Genomic DNA, 14,316 nt, shown 5'->3' with positions numbered 1-14,316 from the left:
TCCATTGATCTGTGCTGTTTTATCTCCCTGGAATTCTCTCTCTTCCTAGGCCCCTGGAGGTGCAGGACACTATGGTTTGCAATAGGCCGTGTTTTCTCATCTAGGTCCTCATTGGGCACTTCTAACCTGGACTCTTCTGTGTTCAGAAGAGGCCCTAACAATCAGCTGGATCCTATTTCTGTGGTCGGAAGGAGGGTAGTCAGTGTGTAAATGTGCCCCCTCAGCCTTGAAGTGTGGCCGGTTCAGAGGAGTCGTCCTGGGACAGGACTCCTGGTCAAGATCCTTCCTGGCCCCTGTCTGGACCACACATTAGAGGAGCAGTTAGCATCACGGCTGTTTCTTGTGCCTGAAACTTACGCACCCAAGTCATGTATTTAAGAGGATATGATTGTGAATCACTAAATGGAAAGCAACTAATTAGCTTTTCTGCTGTTTTATTGAAAAGATAAGAAGCATGAGACTTATGGTATTTCTTTGAGAGTCTTTGATTAGAATGGATGTTTGAGCAGCTCATGCTATTTAAGAGTGAATTTCTAAACTGTGGTTTTAAATATTTAAAGCATGTGCATTAAAATTCATCCTTACTCAGGTTTGTGCTTTCTGGGAGTGTTTGATTTTTGTTGCTTATGGAAGTTGTCAGTTTTGATCATCCAGATGTGATGCGTGAAGCCCTCATGCTATCCCAGAAATGCTTACAGGCCAGCTTTCCACCCTGGGATTGTGGGTTGGGTGCTATTCAGACACGTATTACCATGTTGCTCTTTAAGGAAGCATTCTTGAAGTTTGTTGGAAATCTTAAGGTTTCTTGTTTTGTTTTGTACTATTTTTCTGCAAGTTTTGGTGAAATGTTGGAGGAATCCTACAAGTCCACTAAAGCAATATTATTAATTCATCTTGATTGTATAGAAGAACCAGCCATTCTCCCCAGCATAGATCATTTATTTTTCTTGCATGTTTCTAGGCCAAGTTGGTTCCTAAGTGAGGAATATATTTTTTAATTTTTCTATTTATCTTCATTTCTTTATCTCTCCCATAGAGATTAAGACATTCCAAACATGGTGATCAAAATGCCTTATTCATTACATAATATAACTAAAAGAAATACAGAGACTCTTAACAAAAAGCCTTGGGACTTGAAAGTATATCCCTTTCCATTTAATTGGAAATTTTTTTTTTTTTTTTTTTTTTTTGCAGTCACCATGCCATTTATTTATTTGCTCTCTGGTTGTTACACACTTTTTTTTTTTTTTGCTTGTGCTGCCTTGGTGTTAAATATTTAGCTTTATCCTTCTAGGTATCTGGTTCATTTGACAGAAAAAAAGGTTATATGCGTCTGATGAAAGATAAAGAAATGTACCTTCCAGAAAAGACTCGATTTGAAAGAGCCCCATTTACAGTGACCCGGTGCAGGCTGCTGCTTTTTTAAATTTCAAGATCTTTAATATGGCAGTGACTGTTTTCGAGGTTTTTTTTTTAAATTGGAGTATAATTGCTTTACAATGTTGCATTAGATTCTACTGTACAACAGTGTGAATCCGCTATATGTAGCCCCTCCCTCTAGAGCCTCCCTCCAAAACCCCCCTCCACCCGCTGTGTCATCACAGAGCACCAGGCTGGGCATCCTGTACTATACAGCAGCTTCCGATTAGCTATCTGTTTCACACATGATAGTGGATCTGTGTCAGTGCTGCTCTCTCAGTTCGTCCCACCCGCTCCTTACCCCCAACCCGTGCAGGCTTGTGAGCTGCAGGTGATGCTCGCATTATCCCTGATGCTGTGAGAAAGATTTCTTTCTTCCTTTCAGATAGCAGACAGTCCCTGAGGTTTACAGCCTACAGTCCAGCAGATAAACAAGGGTCATATGCCACCCCCGTTGTGAATGCTCATGTCCATTGCCAGGGTCTAAGGTACAAGGAAGAGGTCAAGGTATGCAACTTTGAGCACCCATGCTGCTTTGAAATAAACACACTTGGAGAAGCGAGGTTGAGCAGGGTCTGGCAGAGCAGTTTGAGAAAGTGTTGGTCCTGTCTCCCAGTTGTACTTGCAGCCCTCCAGCCCCAGCCTCCAGGAAGCATTCTCCCTCTCTACCTGCTCAAGCAGACTTAAGGATTCTCCTGGAACTGCCTGGCCCAACGTCCACACTGTAGAGCAAAATTGAGCCATAGGACAAGGGGGAAAGAAAGAAGGGGACGTGTTCCTTGCCCGTTCTAGATTTGTTGCATGTTTCTAGGGTGTGTTGGAATATTCACATAAGCCATTTGTGATTAGAAATGAAGGGAACAAACTTGTGAGTATTACAGTGTTATGTTAATACTTGGGCAGGTAGATGAACAGGAGAAGATGCTCTAAATTCAAATGAGTGGGTCCTCAGTTGCCCTTCGCCTGCCAGGCAAGTGGCAGAGGTTGTGAAGCAGCCAGGTTATGAGATCATAGGCCGGATAGCCCCTGGAGAAGGAGAGAGGACATGCCTTGCAAGTGAATGTTGGAGCTCATTAAAAAAAAAAATGCTCTTCACTCCTCCAACAACAGTATAACCAAAGCCTTGTCTGACTCAGCCAGTTGAGTCAGACATATGGATACTATATATGGAGTCCTATATATGGATATTCTTCCTTTCCTGTATGTCAGAAAGGATCTGCTTTTATCTAGATTTGAAGCCTGTCTCTCTTTTCAGTTTCTTATTAATAAATGCAAGAATGTGATAACATTGGGAGAGTTTGGATCTCATCTAGTACTTTGTAGATGGAATATTAGTCTTCAATATGTTAGCTTGATAAAATGGGGAAATAGCTTGTCTCCCATGTTTGCCATTAAAAAGAATGGTTAGAGAGAATTTCACTTCAGAGATACACAGCATGAAAGAAGTACAAATAGCTGAACATCGTATGAAATGATGCGTAATGTCACTAGAGGTAAAGTAATAAGGAAATAAAATACCAAGACTTTAAACCTGTCAACTTTAAAAATTGATGATTCCATGGAAGCTTTGCCTGGTAGCTTAAGAGCATGGACTGTGGATTTACATTCCAGCTCTTCCTCATACTTTCAGAAGTTATTTAATGTCTCTCTGCCTTAGTTTCTTCATCTGTAAAAACAAGATAGCAAAATCTAGCCATAGGGTTGTTATATGGATTCAGTGCAGCAAAGCACTGAAAATAGCACCTGGAAATGGTAAATGCTGTTCAAGTGTGGAAAATAAATTCCCAGTGTTGAGTGAACTTCATTTCTTAAAAAAGTGCTTTTGAATCCCTGCGGTGTGCCTGCTACTGTTGTGGACAGCAGAGGAGAGTGATGAACAGAAGATGGGATGGTTGGGTGGGACTTGCCTGCTCTCCTGGAGCTTATATAGGACAAGGGAAGGCTGATAATACACAGGCAAATAAGCATAAGAACCAGATCACCTTGGGTGGTGAGAAGTGTGCTCTGAAGAGAGTGTCCAGATGTCCAGTCTGTACTTGGTGTCTTTGGCATTCTGTCTGTCTTAGCATTTTTGAATTCTCAGAAGTGTTCCAATTCTATACAAAATCTTGTATGTGAATGTCAAAAACATACTAAAAGTAGCTTTATTTATAATTGCCGCAATCTGGAAATAACCCAAATGTTCCTCAACCGGGGAAGGTGTAAACAAACTGTGGTACATAGTGTGGAATTGTGTTTAGCCATAGGAAGGAATGAACTCTGAGAGACCCCAGGTCATGATGAATGTCAGATGCACTGTGCTTGGGAAAGAAGCCAGGCGTAGAGTCTGCACACTGTATAGTTACATTTAAATGACATTATGGAAAAGGCGTAAGTGTGGGAACAGAAATCGGATCTTCATTGCCAGGGGCTGGGTTAAGGGGAGGGTTGACTTGCAAACCGGGGGATTTTGGAGCCCGGGAACTGTTCTGTATCTTGATTGTGATGGTGGTGGTCACAAGGTTGATTACATTTGCTGAAACTTGCAGAACAATGCAGTAAAGAGGGTGCAATTTACCATAGATAAATTATGCTTTAGTTAAAAATGAAAAAATTCCTAAGCAGAAAAATAGTGTTGCTTGTTCAAATGGCAAATAACCTGGTCATTGTGGTCATGAAGAATTTTGGAAGAGAAGAGATGGAACAGATAGATAATAGGGAAATTGAGAGAGAGAAGGAAGATCGACACTTTTTTCTTGAGGGCAATTTGCATTTATTCAACAAGTAATTATGGAGCACCCATTATGTGCCAGGTCCTGGCATAGAGTCTGGGCACAGACTGTACCTGTAAACAAAACAAAAACCCTAATGGGGCTTCAAGTTGTGTATTAAGATGCAAATGTGCTTTCCTGTTTAGTCAGTGAGGCTACCTTTAGGAATGTATTGTAAGGAAGTAAGGGGGGCATTAAGATATACATTCAGCAATTTTATGTGAAGAGCTATTTTAAAAGACAAAAGCTGGAAACAACCTGAAGTCTGACAGTGGGAGATTGGCAGGGAAATTATGGTAAAAGTGACCATTAAAAATAATAAAGTTTTTATTACATGTATTTATGTAGAGAGGTGTCCATGATATGCAAAGTACACACCTGGAGTTAAAAAGCTGGTTCCCTGAGTGTTAAAAAAAATCTGGGGTTCTACACATTAATCTCTGTTTCTTATGGTGGGAGTGGGGGACTTTGGTATATTTTTTATTTTTTTACACAATGAAGTTCCATTTTAAAAAATTAATGGCCAATGTAAGTATTTGAATTTTAGGAAAAATCATTCAAGACAAAAACAAAATAAATATTACACAAAATAGGCAAAAATGAATACCCTGTATATTCTAGGTGATACTCTTTCCTGGAAGTAAGGATGTTTTTTTAACATGGAAAACAAATGCTTTCTATTGTCGAATGTGAAGGAGGCTTCTTTTGGAAAAACATGCAATATTTTTATTGGGGAGACCTAAAATATCAATTCATTTAATATTTTGATGAAATGTAAGATTGGTCTAGCCTTTGGAAAGCCAAGTTATCTCTTTTCCTGGCCCTTTATAAAATAGAGCAATTTGTGAATTGCATTCTTCACTCTTTTTACTCAAGGTAAAATAAAAATAAAATAGCCTCTGCTAGCTAAGAAGAAAAGGGATATTTTTCTGAACATAGTTCTGATTATATGTTAGAATAAAATGTGATGTGGTACTCATATTATGGACATAGATAAGGAGAGTAAAGCCAGCTGCAGACAGTGGTTCTAGTTTTACATAATTTAGCACACTTTCACAGAATTCAGCACCACGGATAGCTGCAGTGTCCTGGAACATAAGAGTTACCATCTCCCAACCAGTGATTCAACTATTAACCAAGCAATGAAACTGAATTTGTAAAGTTTATTCAATCAGCAATACATCGAGTTTTAAACTACCTATACCTGTTCAGAATAAACATAGACAGCATTATGAAATAGGACCAAGAACCTGGCTATTCCTAAATAATTGCCATTGCAGAAAGCACAGATTAGTGATTACCACAAGACTCTCTAAAATAGCTGAATACATTAACTTGTATGTGAATGCTTGCAAGTTACTTCACATAAAACTATCCTATTAAATTATGGACCTCAATAGATGCTCAGTAAAAACGTCAAACTTTGGAAGTTGGGATTTTTACTTTTTTGCATCATTATTGTATTTACTGTTAAATTTTGGGTTTACAGCCTTTACATTTTTTTGTATTCTTAAGTTTTTCTGAAGGATAATTTGTTGCATGGTAGGAATTTTCGCTGGAGCTTCTTTGGTGACTAAGTTTTATTGAGTCAGATGGAATTGAATTTACATTCAAAGGCACAGCACTTGAATATTTATGTGAAAATTCACAACTGATAAAGCATTCCCTAGCAGACTTGGCAGCTCAGGAGGAAAATACAGTATTTTTCATATCTCTTAAAACCCATGTTTCCATTTAATAATATAAAAGTCCCTCAAACTTTCTTTAGTTTTTAAATCTTCTATTTAAAATAAGTATGACAAATATAAATCAAGCATGATGATCAGAATGTGTTTTTCCATATAGTGTTAGTTGCTCAGTCACGTCTGACTCTTCGCGATGCCATGGACCGTAGCCCACCAGGCTTCTCTGTCTTTAGAATTCTGCAGACAAGAATACTGAAGTGGGTTGCCATTTCCTTCTCCAGGGGATCTTCCTGACCTAGAGATAGAATCTGGGTGTCTGCATTGTAGGCAGATTCTTTACCATCTGAACCACCAGGAAAGGCCTTGAGTATACTGGAATAGCCCTCCTAGAGGGAAGGGAAGAGGGTGCCTTAATAGTTAACCAGTTGGGAAGGTGGACTTTGTAATCTCCATCTTAAAAGTCTGAAAAAAAAAATTAGGACCCATGCTGTATTGAAAGTGATTCATCATTTTGAGCTCAAGTTGGGAGGAGACAATCTTAAGCGCCAACTATGTACAGAAATGCTGTCCCAGACACTGTAGGGAATAGAGAGGTATCTGAGCTTTTAACCTACAACCTAGTGAGCTTGTAGTTTAATAAAGAAAATAAAACATACATAGCTATAATGAAACTGTAACTGTAGAAAAAGGCTCACCTAAGTATAATAAAAGAAGATGTGTGTGCTAAGTCACTCAGTTATGTCTGACTGTGACCCCATGGACTGTAGCCCGCCAGGCTCCTCTGTCCATGGGATTCTCCAGGCAAGCGTACTGGAGTGGGTTGTCATGCCCTTCTCCAGGGGATCTTCTCGAGCTAGGGATTGAACCCAAATCTCTCACATCTCCTTCATTGGCGGGTGGGTTCTTTACCACTAGTGCCACTTGGGAAGCCCAATAACAGAAGATGTACATAAATATAATTTTAAAAATATAGCACGATAGTGCCTGAAGGAAAGATCTAGGGATTCAGGATGTGGAGAAGTAATATCAAGCTGCTTCTTCACCTTTTTTTGGGGAAGGGGAGAAAGGAGAAATCAGGAAAGACCTGATGAAAGAGGTGGCCTTTTGAACTCAAAGGGTGGAGCTATGGGGTGCTCATGCTCAGTCGCTCAGCTGTGTCCAACCCTTTGCGACCCGATGGACTATAACCCACCAGACTCCTCTGTCCATGGAATATTCTAGGCAAGTATACTGGAGTGGGTTGCCATTTTCTTCTCCAGGGGGATTGTCCCAACCCAGGGATTGAACCCACGTCTATTACATTGGCAGATGGATTCTTTACCATGACACCACCTAGGAAGCAGGAAGCTATGAAATATGGAGGCCAGTTTTACTGGCAGGCACATTTCAAGTAGAAAAGTAAAGGGGATTAAAGCCTGGAAGCATACCGGGGCCCAGTGCTCATCAGACCTTGAATGTCAAGCTGGGAAATTTGGCCTTCGTCCATCATTCAGATAGTGGTATGGTCACATTAGCGGACAGCACAGAGATGGAGGGTCTGCTGAGGTCTTCTGTATCCAGGCATGCCTTCCTTGCTGTACTAGACAGAACAAACATGGTAACAGGAAACTGAAGTGCAAGGTAGATAAAGAGATTGTATATGAGGACCTGGATCCTGTCCATCTGCTTAATGATGCAGGAACATATATGCACTCAACTGAAAAGGTTCTAGACGAGTTGGTCAAACCATCAGCAGAGATTGCGAGTCAGGGAGAGTCAGGAGAGCCAGAGACATGCCTGATGGTTAATGATGGACAAGGACAGTTTTGTTTGTTGGCAGGGAAGAGGGTGCGGTGCTCACCAGACGTGTCGGTGAGCCTGATGCTGAGTCCGTGTTGGATTTTAGAAAGGACTGGTCACTTGTCACTCTAGCAATCACATTGTGGACTACAGTGTCTGATCCTCTGGTTTCGGTTGTCACTGCCGAGAAGAATTTACTGATTTTCTCCTGCCAGCCTCCTCAGTTCAAACTCAAGAGGGCTGTTGGTTTCATGCTTATAATTCTGCCCTCAGAGAATTAGAGACGCTCACATTTGTGGAATTGTTGCTCTCTCTGACTTTCCCGACCCAGAGAGCATGAAGCTCTTTTAAACTGCTGTCTTATTGATTTACCTACACGCTTTTTGTATTTGTGCCAGAGGCACAAGGAAAACACCTTAAAAACCGAATAAAGAAAGAAATATGGATGTACTGAGACTCCCCTCTGTGTCAGGGAACTGAGGCTGGGATCAGAGTGTCAGCACCCTGGTTAGGCTTGAGGCTGAACCTGGGAGTACCACTGGCCTTCTCGGGACCAGCCTGACCTAAGGAGCGGGAGGATGAGGACGTAAGGCAAAGTGGACAGAACGGAAGTGCAGCACGGCAGGGAGGGGAAGGTGTACGCCTGTGCACAGGTGTGTGTGTCTGTCTTATTTTATTCTATTTTTTATTTAAAAATTTCATTGAGTATAGTTAATTTACAGTATTGTGTTCATTTCAAGTGTACAGTAAAGCAATTCAGTTATACGCATGCGTATATCTGTTCTTTTCTGATTCTTATCTGATTCTTTTCTCATATAGCAGTTACAGAATATTGAGCAGTGTTCCCTGTGTTGTATAATCGGCCCTTGTTGGTTATCTATCTTGATTTAGTGTGTATGTTAATCATAGGTGTGTGTGTTTGGACAGGATTCTCTGAACATGGGGAAAAAGAGTGGAAAGACCTAGGCTAGGATGTTACTGTATCCTGTGGTGGGGAGTAGGGAGAAGGGACAAATGAAGAAAATGACTGACAAAAACTTAGCTTATAGGAAATGATCTCATTAATGGAAAAAGTACACGCTGTGTGTAGATGCAAGCAAATGAAAGGAAAAGAACATTTATAGCAAGAATACTCTCGTGGGGGATGTGAGGCCTGAGAATGACCTAACACTGGGAGCGTGTGGTACTGCTTTCTATACTGATATGTTAAATTTGATGACGTCCACCAGGTTTCTCCGTTGTACAGATGAAGTTTTTCTTTGTAAGAAATAAAGCAATCTGGAGGGTGGTGCTCTAAGATTGTGTAAATATCCTGTTTCCCAACAGTTTTACACTCGGTGATTTTAGCAACCATTGGTGTCCCTCATCCAAGATAATTATTACTCTGGTGAATACAAAGTGGTGATTTTTCTAATTGTCTAATTTTTCTTGTATCAGTTGGTATTCTTCTGTGAAGAAGAACCTTCCTTTTTCCTCCGCCCTTTTTAATCAGTATCAGTATGAACTTGTGGATTTTTAAAATATGCACTTAAGATTTAATGTGTGTTTATAATCCATTTCTAACATTGATCATTTCGATGTTACGTTCTCCTGTATTTGGCTAGCAGGAGCCCCTATCAGAAAAGTTTTGGAGAAATAGTATCTGGATTGCGTGAATGAAGTAATGGTAGGAAAGTGATGAATAAATCTGTGTTTACCGAGAGTTTCTACCTGTCAATCTAGTGTACTTTTCTTTTTATTTCTCTCTAGGCCTCATGGACTAATTGGCTCTCGTTCAGCTGGAACCTAACAGATAAGTCATCCTTCTGTGTGTGAAGACAATGCTCAGTTTTAAAACTGCTCTGAACACGATGAAAGCAGGATCGCCCCGGTGACGCTGTCAAGGGGCAACGAGCAGCTTGAGAATTTCCTCTTCTCCAGGGAGCAGCTTGAAGGAGACCCCTTTCCATTAAGGAGGACTGCATGGCAGGCAGCCCTCACTGACGACTGGAAAATGAGTGTTCCGGTGGCTCCTAAGAAGTCATCTTACAGCGAGTTGCGGGACAGCAGAAATGGAGCAAAAAATAATAACGACCGAGTCCTGAGTTTGGGAGATGCCAATGCCAACCCCATCATGTTGGAAGTTGGCTCCTCTTCTGACGAGCCTGCCACGTGTGCTCTGCTAGAGGAAGTTGGAAATGCAAATTCGAGGGGACCAGAGAGTAGTCCCCGTGTCCCGAAGGAGTTTCACCCACTTCAGGGCTTTGCGAAGCCATCTCAGGCTGGCCCCACTGGCCTGAAGGATTTTAAATTCTCTCCGATGGCTCAGAGAGAACGGAATGAAGAGCCTGAGCTGGAGAGAGGCGCAGACCACCCCCAGGCCCTTCGGGGTCTCCAGGGGCCAGGTCTGCCAAGTCGGAGGACTGTCGTGATGGGCGAGTCCAGCCTGGAGGTTCTGGCTAAGCGGGAGGCTGATGTCCCCCGGCCTGTCCCCAAGGATAAGTCGGCCAAGACCCTTGACAACGAGGAACTGAGAAGGCATTCTTTGGAAAGAGCTAGCAGTTCTGCTGCAGCAGTGGAGGTCCTCACAAAGGAGTGGGCTGGGGGCCTGGCCTGGCCGCTTCCACAGTCCACAGGGCTGGGGTCCCCAGAAGCCCCACATCCGGTGCCCAGTGGTGGGGAGGGGCCACTGAAGACGGAGACAGCCACTTCTCCAGGGCCGCCTTGTCCTCCAGTGGACGGGAGCTCAGAGGGAAAAGGCGCACGTCATCCTAAACCATCTACCTCAGTCACCATGGAGACCGTCCCTTTAGAGACCCAGCCAGAGAGGGGACAGGTACCCAAGGTCAGCGCCCAGAGCACAGTACCTTCTGCCCATCCAGAATGCTCTCTTGATTTCTCTCCAGCCTCGAAGGATGTCCCGAGGAGGCCAGAAGCACAAGCAGGTCCGGGGAAGGTGGAGCCCAAGACAGAGCTGAAACCTGTCCAGCCTGGGGCCGTGCAGGAGTTCAAATCCACCCAGGTCGGTGACCTGGGGTGTCGTCAGGGGCATGGCGTGTCACCTCTTGGGAGAAAGGAGCCAGCTGGGGAGGTGCAGTCAGGAGCCTCGGCTGCTGCGTTGACCAGCCTGGCACATGGCGTTCCCCACCCCCCGGGCGCGGGAAGAGACAGAGGTGAGCCGGAGAAGGGAGGTGAGGACGGGTCTCTCCGAACCACCCCCAAACCGAGCCCCGGTTCCTTACGAGCTGCAGATCAGCAACCCACGGCCAGAAGTTTGCCGAGCGCAGCTTGGAAGCTGGGTGAAATGGTGCCTAATGGCGTGTCACCAAGGGATGGTCATGTAGCTTTTGTTCATGGAGATTCGACTGACAGCAGGCCCTCTGGTGCCAGTGATGAGAGAGGTGTCCTGAGAGATGAGAACAACGTCAACACTATGGTTTTTGACTCAGATTCCTCCATTGGAGAGAGAGAAACCGGGGTCCCTGAGCCCCCCGCCCCTCCAAGCAGCCGCTCAGAGGCCGAGGAAGGCCAAGAGGTCTCTCTATCTGTTGCAGAGACCAGGAACCATCTAGAACCTGCAGTGAAGACTGAAAGCCCCTCCCCAGCGAGGGCAGATGTCCTTGGTGTCCCCGTGTCCCTCCACCCAGAGACAACTGTGAATGTGGCCCGCCAGCCCCCGCCACCCAGCAGCCGCTTTCAGGACTTGGGCGTGTCGAGTGTGGATGTGGGGTCCCCCCCGGCCGCCCTGCCTCCCGCTGACAGCACCAGGTTGTCACACACCTCCCCCAAAGTGCCTGCCAAGAACACCTGTCCTGGGGGCCTCCCCCGTCCGGAGGACACACCCGCCTCACTGGAGGGGACGATGGGCCCTCCAGTTGAAAAGAGGGAAGAGCGGGCGGACCCCAGGCCCATTGTGATGCCCAAGCCCAAGCACGTGAGGCCCAAGATCATCACCTACATCCGGAGGAGTCCGCAGGCCCTCGGCCAGGTGGATGCATCGCTGGTTCCCGTGGGGCTCCCTTATGCTCCGCCCGCGTGCAGCGTGACTCTCCCCAAAGAGGACAAGGTGGCAGGTGGTGACCTGAAACCGGCTGCCGGCCTCTACGAGAAGTTCAAGCCGGACCTACAGAGGCCCCGGGTGTTCAGCTCTGGACTAGTGGTATCGGGGATCAAGCCCCCAGGACATCCCTTCAGTCCAATGAGTGAGAAGTTTTTGCAGGAGGTAAGAGAATGTCAGTGTGAGACAGTCTGTGAGTTGAACATTCTAAAGTCCGTGAGGTATTTTCAATGAACCGTGAAAGCAGAGTGTCCTCTCTTAGCAAATTAGACGCTGATGGATGCATTTGTACAGAAAGGGGTGTTGTGAACTAGAGCAGATTGCAGGCAAATGAATGGTTTCCGATGGAAGAGTTTGATGATCAGAATGAGATGGATCTAACATCTAAAGGGATTCTTTTAAATTCAGCCTGACATAGTACTTAAAAGTTAGAAAAGCATTTAAATTGGCTTCCATATTTAAATTGTTCTTGTTGTTGTTCAGTCGCTCAATTGTGTCCGACTGCAACCCTATGGCCTGCAGCACACCACGGTTCCCCTGTCCATCACCATCTCCTGGAGTTTGCTCAAACTCATGTTCGTTGAGTTGGCGATGCCATCCAACCATCTCATCCTCTGTTGCCCCCTTCTCCTCCTGCCTTCAGTCTTTCCCAGCATCAGGGTCTTTTCCAGTGAGTCGGCTCTTTTCATCAGGTGGCCAAAGTATTGGAGTTTTAGCTTCAGCATCAGTCCTTCCAATGATTTGGAAGGAAATCATTGTTGATTTCCTTTGTTGTTGTTCAGTCGCTTAGTCATGTCCGATTCTTTGCGACCCCATGAACTGCAGCATGCCAGGCCTCCCTCTCCTTCACTATATCCTGGAGTTTGTGCAAACTTATGCCACTGAGTCAGTGATTTCCTTTAGGATTGACTAGTTTGATCTCCTTGCTGATAAGTGAGCACAATTCTTCTATAAAGTAGTGGGGGAAGAAAACCCAAATGAATGTATTGTTCAAATTGCTCAGACTTGATCCTCTGAAGGAGAATATTTCCCTATGGGAGACTTTCGTGTTTGTACACAGTACAGTGAGTAGAAAAAACCATGTTAGACATGGGCTCTGTTTTAAGTCAAAACAGTAATTACAGCTAGCATTATTTGAGTGCCTGCTATGCACTGGACCTCATAGCATCACATTTTCATCTTTGCCCATCTTTGCTAATCCTTGCTGTGATTCTCTGGAGGGCGGGATTGTGGTGCTGTCATCATTGTCCAGATGAGGAAGCAGATTTGGAGGGGTTTGAGCTCCTCATCTAAAGCCACAAAACAAGGGCAGCGCTGAGCTGGCCACCCGGGTCCTCACTCTGCCGCCCCTCTCAGTACCGCGGGCCTGGGGCCAGTCGTTCTCCCAGAGCTCAGAGAGCAGGTTTTCTCTGGACTCAAACCTCATGACCGCCAGCGATCAATTGAGAGGAAAGTGAGACCAGGTCAGTGTTCTCCCTGACATTCTCCAGGTCTGCCCAGGCCGCTGTGGACGTGGGCTGGAGCCGGTAGGATGGCTCAGCTGCTAGGATGCCCTCCGTCTGCCTTCTTCACTTCTGACCGCCTCTCCTTCGTTCCCGCTCCCTCTGCTGCCTCAGGGCCTTTGCACTTCCCTCTGCTCAGAATATTCCTCTCTTAGATACCTGAAAGACTCTCTCCTTCACATTCTGTAGTTCTCTGTTCAAAATATCACTTCATTATGTTTTTTCATTTAAGGAAGTGTAGGTGGCGCCATGGTGAAGAATCCGCCTGCCACTGCAGGAGATGCAGGAGACTAGAATTTGATCCCTGGGTTAGAAAGATCTCCTAGAGAAGGAAATGGCTACCCACTCCAGTATTCTTGCCAGGAAAATTCCAAGGACAGAGGACCCTTGTGGGCTACAGTCCATGGGGTGGCAAAGAGTTGGACATGACTGAGCACGCTTCATTTAGTTCTTCAAATAAAGTCATTGTGTGCCATCTTCTCCCCCCAGAACAATACCCCAGATTTTTCTCTGAGAAACACATCTGTGAGAAAAACTGTATTTGGAGATGTAGACAAGAATCCTTTTACTGTTCTTTCTCTCTGACCCGCCTTATCATTTCTTGTGTCTATTTTCTATCTTTGTTGCTTCTGCTCCTTCCATAAAATATAGAGTAATTTCTATGTTAGATGCATATTCCACCCTGCTCCCCCACCCCGCCCCCGCCACCCACCTACAGATACTCTGTGGATATCTGTAGGTATCTGGCTTCCACCTGTGGAAGCCATCCCAAGTCTTCAGGAATTGGCTTGAGTGTTTATGAAGCTTTAATAGCTCTGAGGGGTTGGGAGAGACCCCATTAGCACGGGGACAGAAGTGCCGCTGGGCCCCAGCCCCTCTGTCTGAGGACCGTTTTCTGCCGTTATCAGAGAATCTAGGGCCCAGACCCTTTCTTCAGGCTACAGTAAGAACCTGTTTGCTTGTGTGCCTGAAATGATTTTAGAAATTTGAAATCACAAGGATTCTTTAGTTTGCTTTTAAATTATTTCTCTAAAAGTACTGCATTGGAGAAGGAGGGGGAAAAAAACTCCCTTTGAGGTTAATCTCTCTGTGTCTATGACTGTGCAGTGATACCTGCTGTGTTTTGTCAATAAAGATGAAAGAAA

General features: G+C 44.6%; 1 protein-coding gene across 2 annotated transcripts in view; it reads left to right on the top strand.

Moving 5' to 3' along the window:
• Positions 1-9,626: 9,626 nt before the first annotated feature.
• The window catches only part of MTUS2 (microtubule associated scaffold protein 2), a 247,571-nt gene continuing 242,881 nt past the window's right edge, over positions 9,627-14,316 (top strand). For both annotated transcript variants that reach the window (XM_065902032.1, XM_065902031.1), the window contains exon 1: positions 9,627-11,834. In XM_065902032.1, coding sequence (XP_065758104.1) covers positions 9,627-11,834 — 2,208 coding nt within the window. The remainder of the gene's footprint in view (positions 11,835-14,316) is intronic.

This window comes from Muntiacus reevesi, chromosome 11 (genome assembly GCF_963930625.1).
Source record: "Muntiacus reevesi chromosome 11, mMunRee1.1, whole genome shotgun sequence".
Lineage (NCBI taxonomy): Eukaryota > Metazoa > Chordata > Mammalia > Artiodactyla > Cervidae > Muntiacus > Muntiacus reevesi.
The sequence above is the reverse complement of the archived record's forward strand: the minus strand, read 5'-3'. Positions and strand labels throughout refer to the sequence as shown.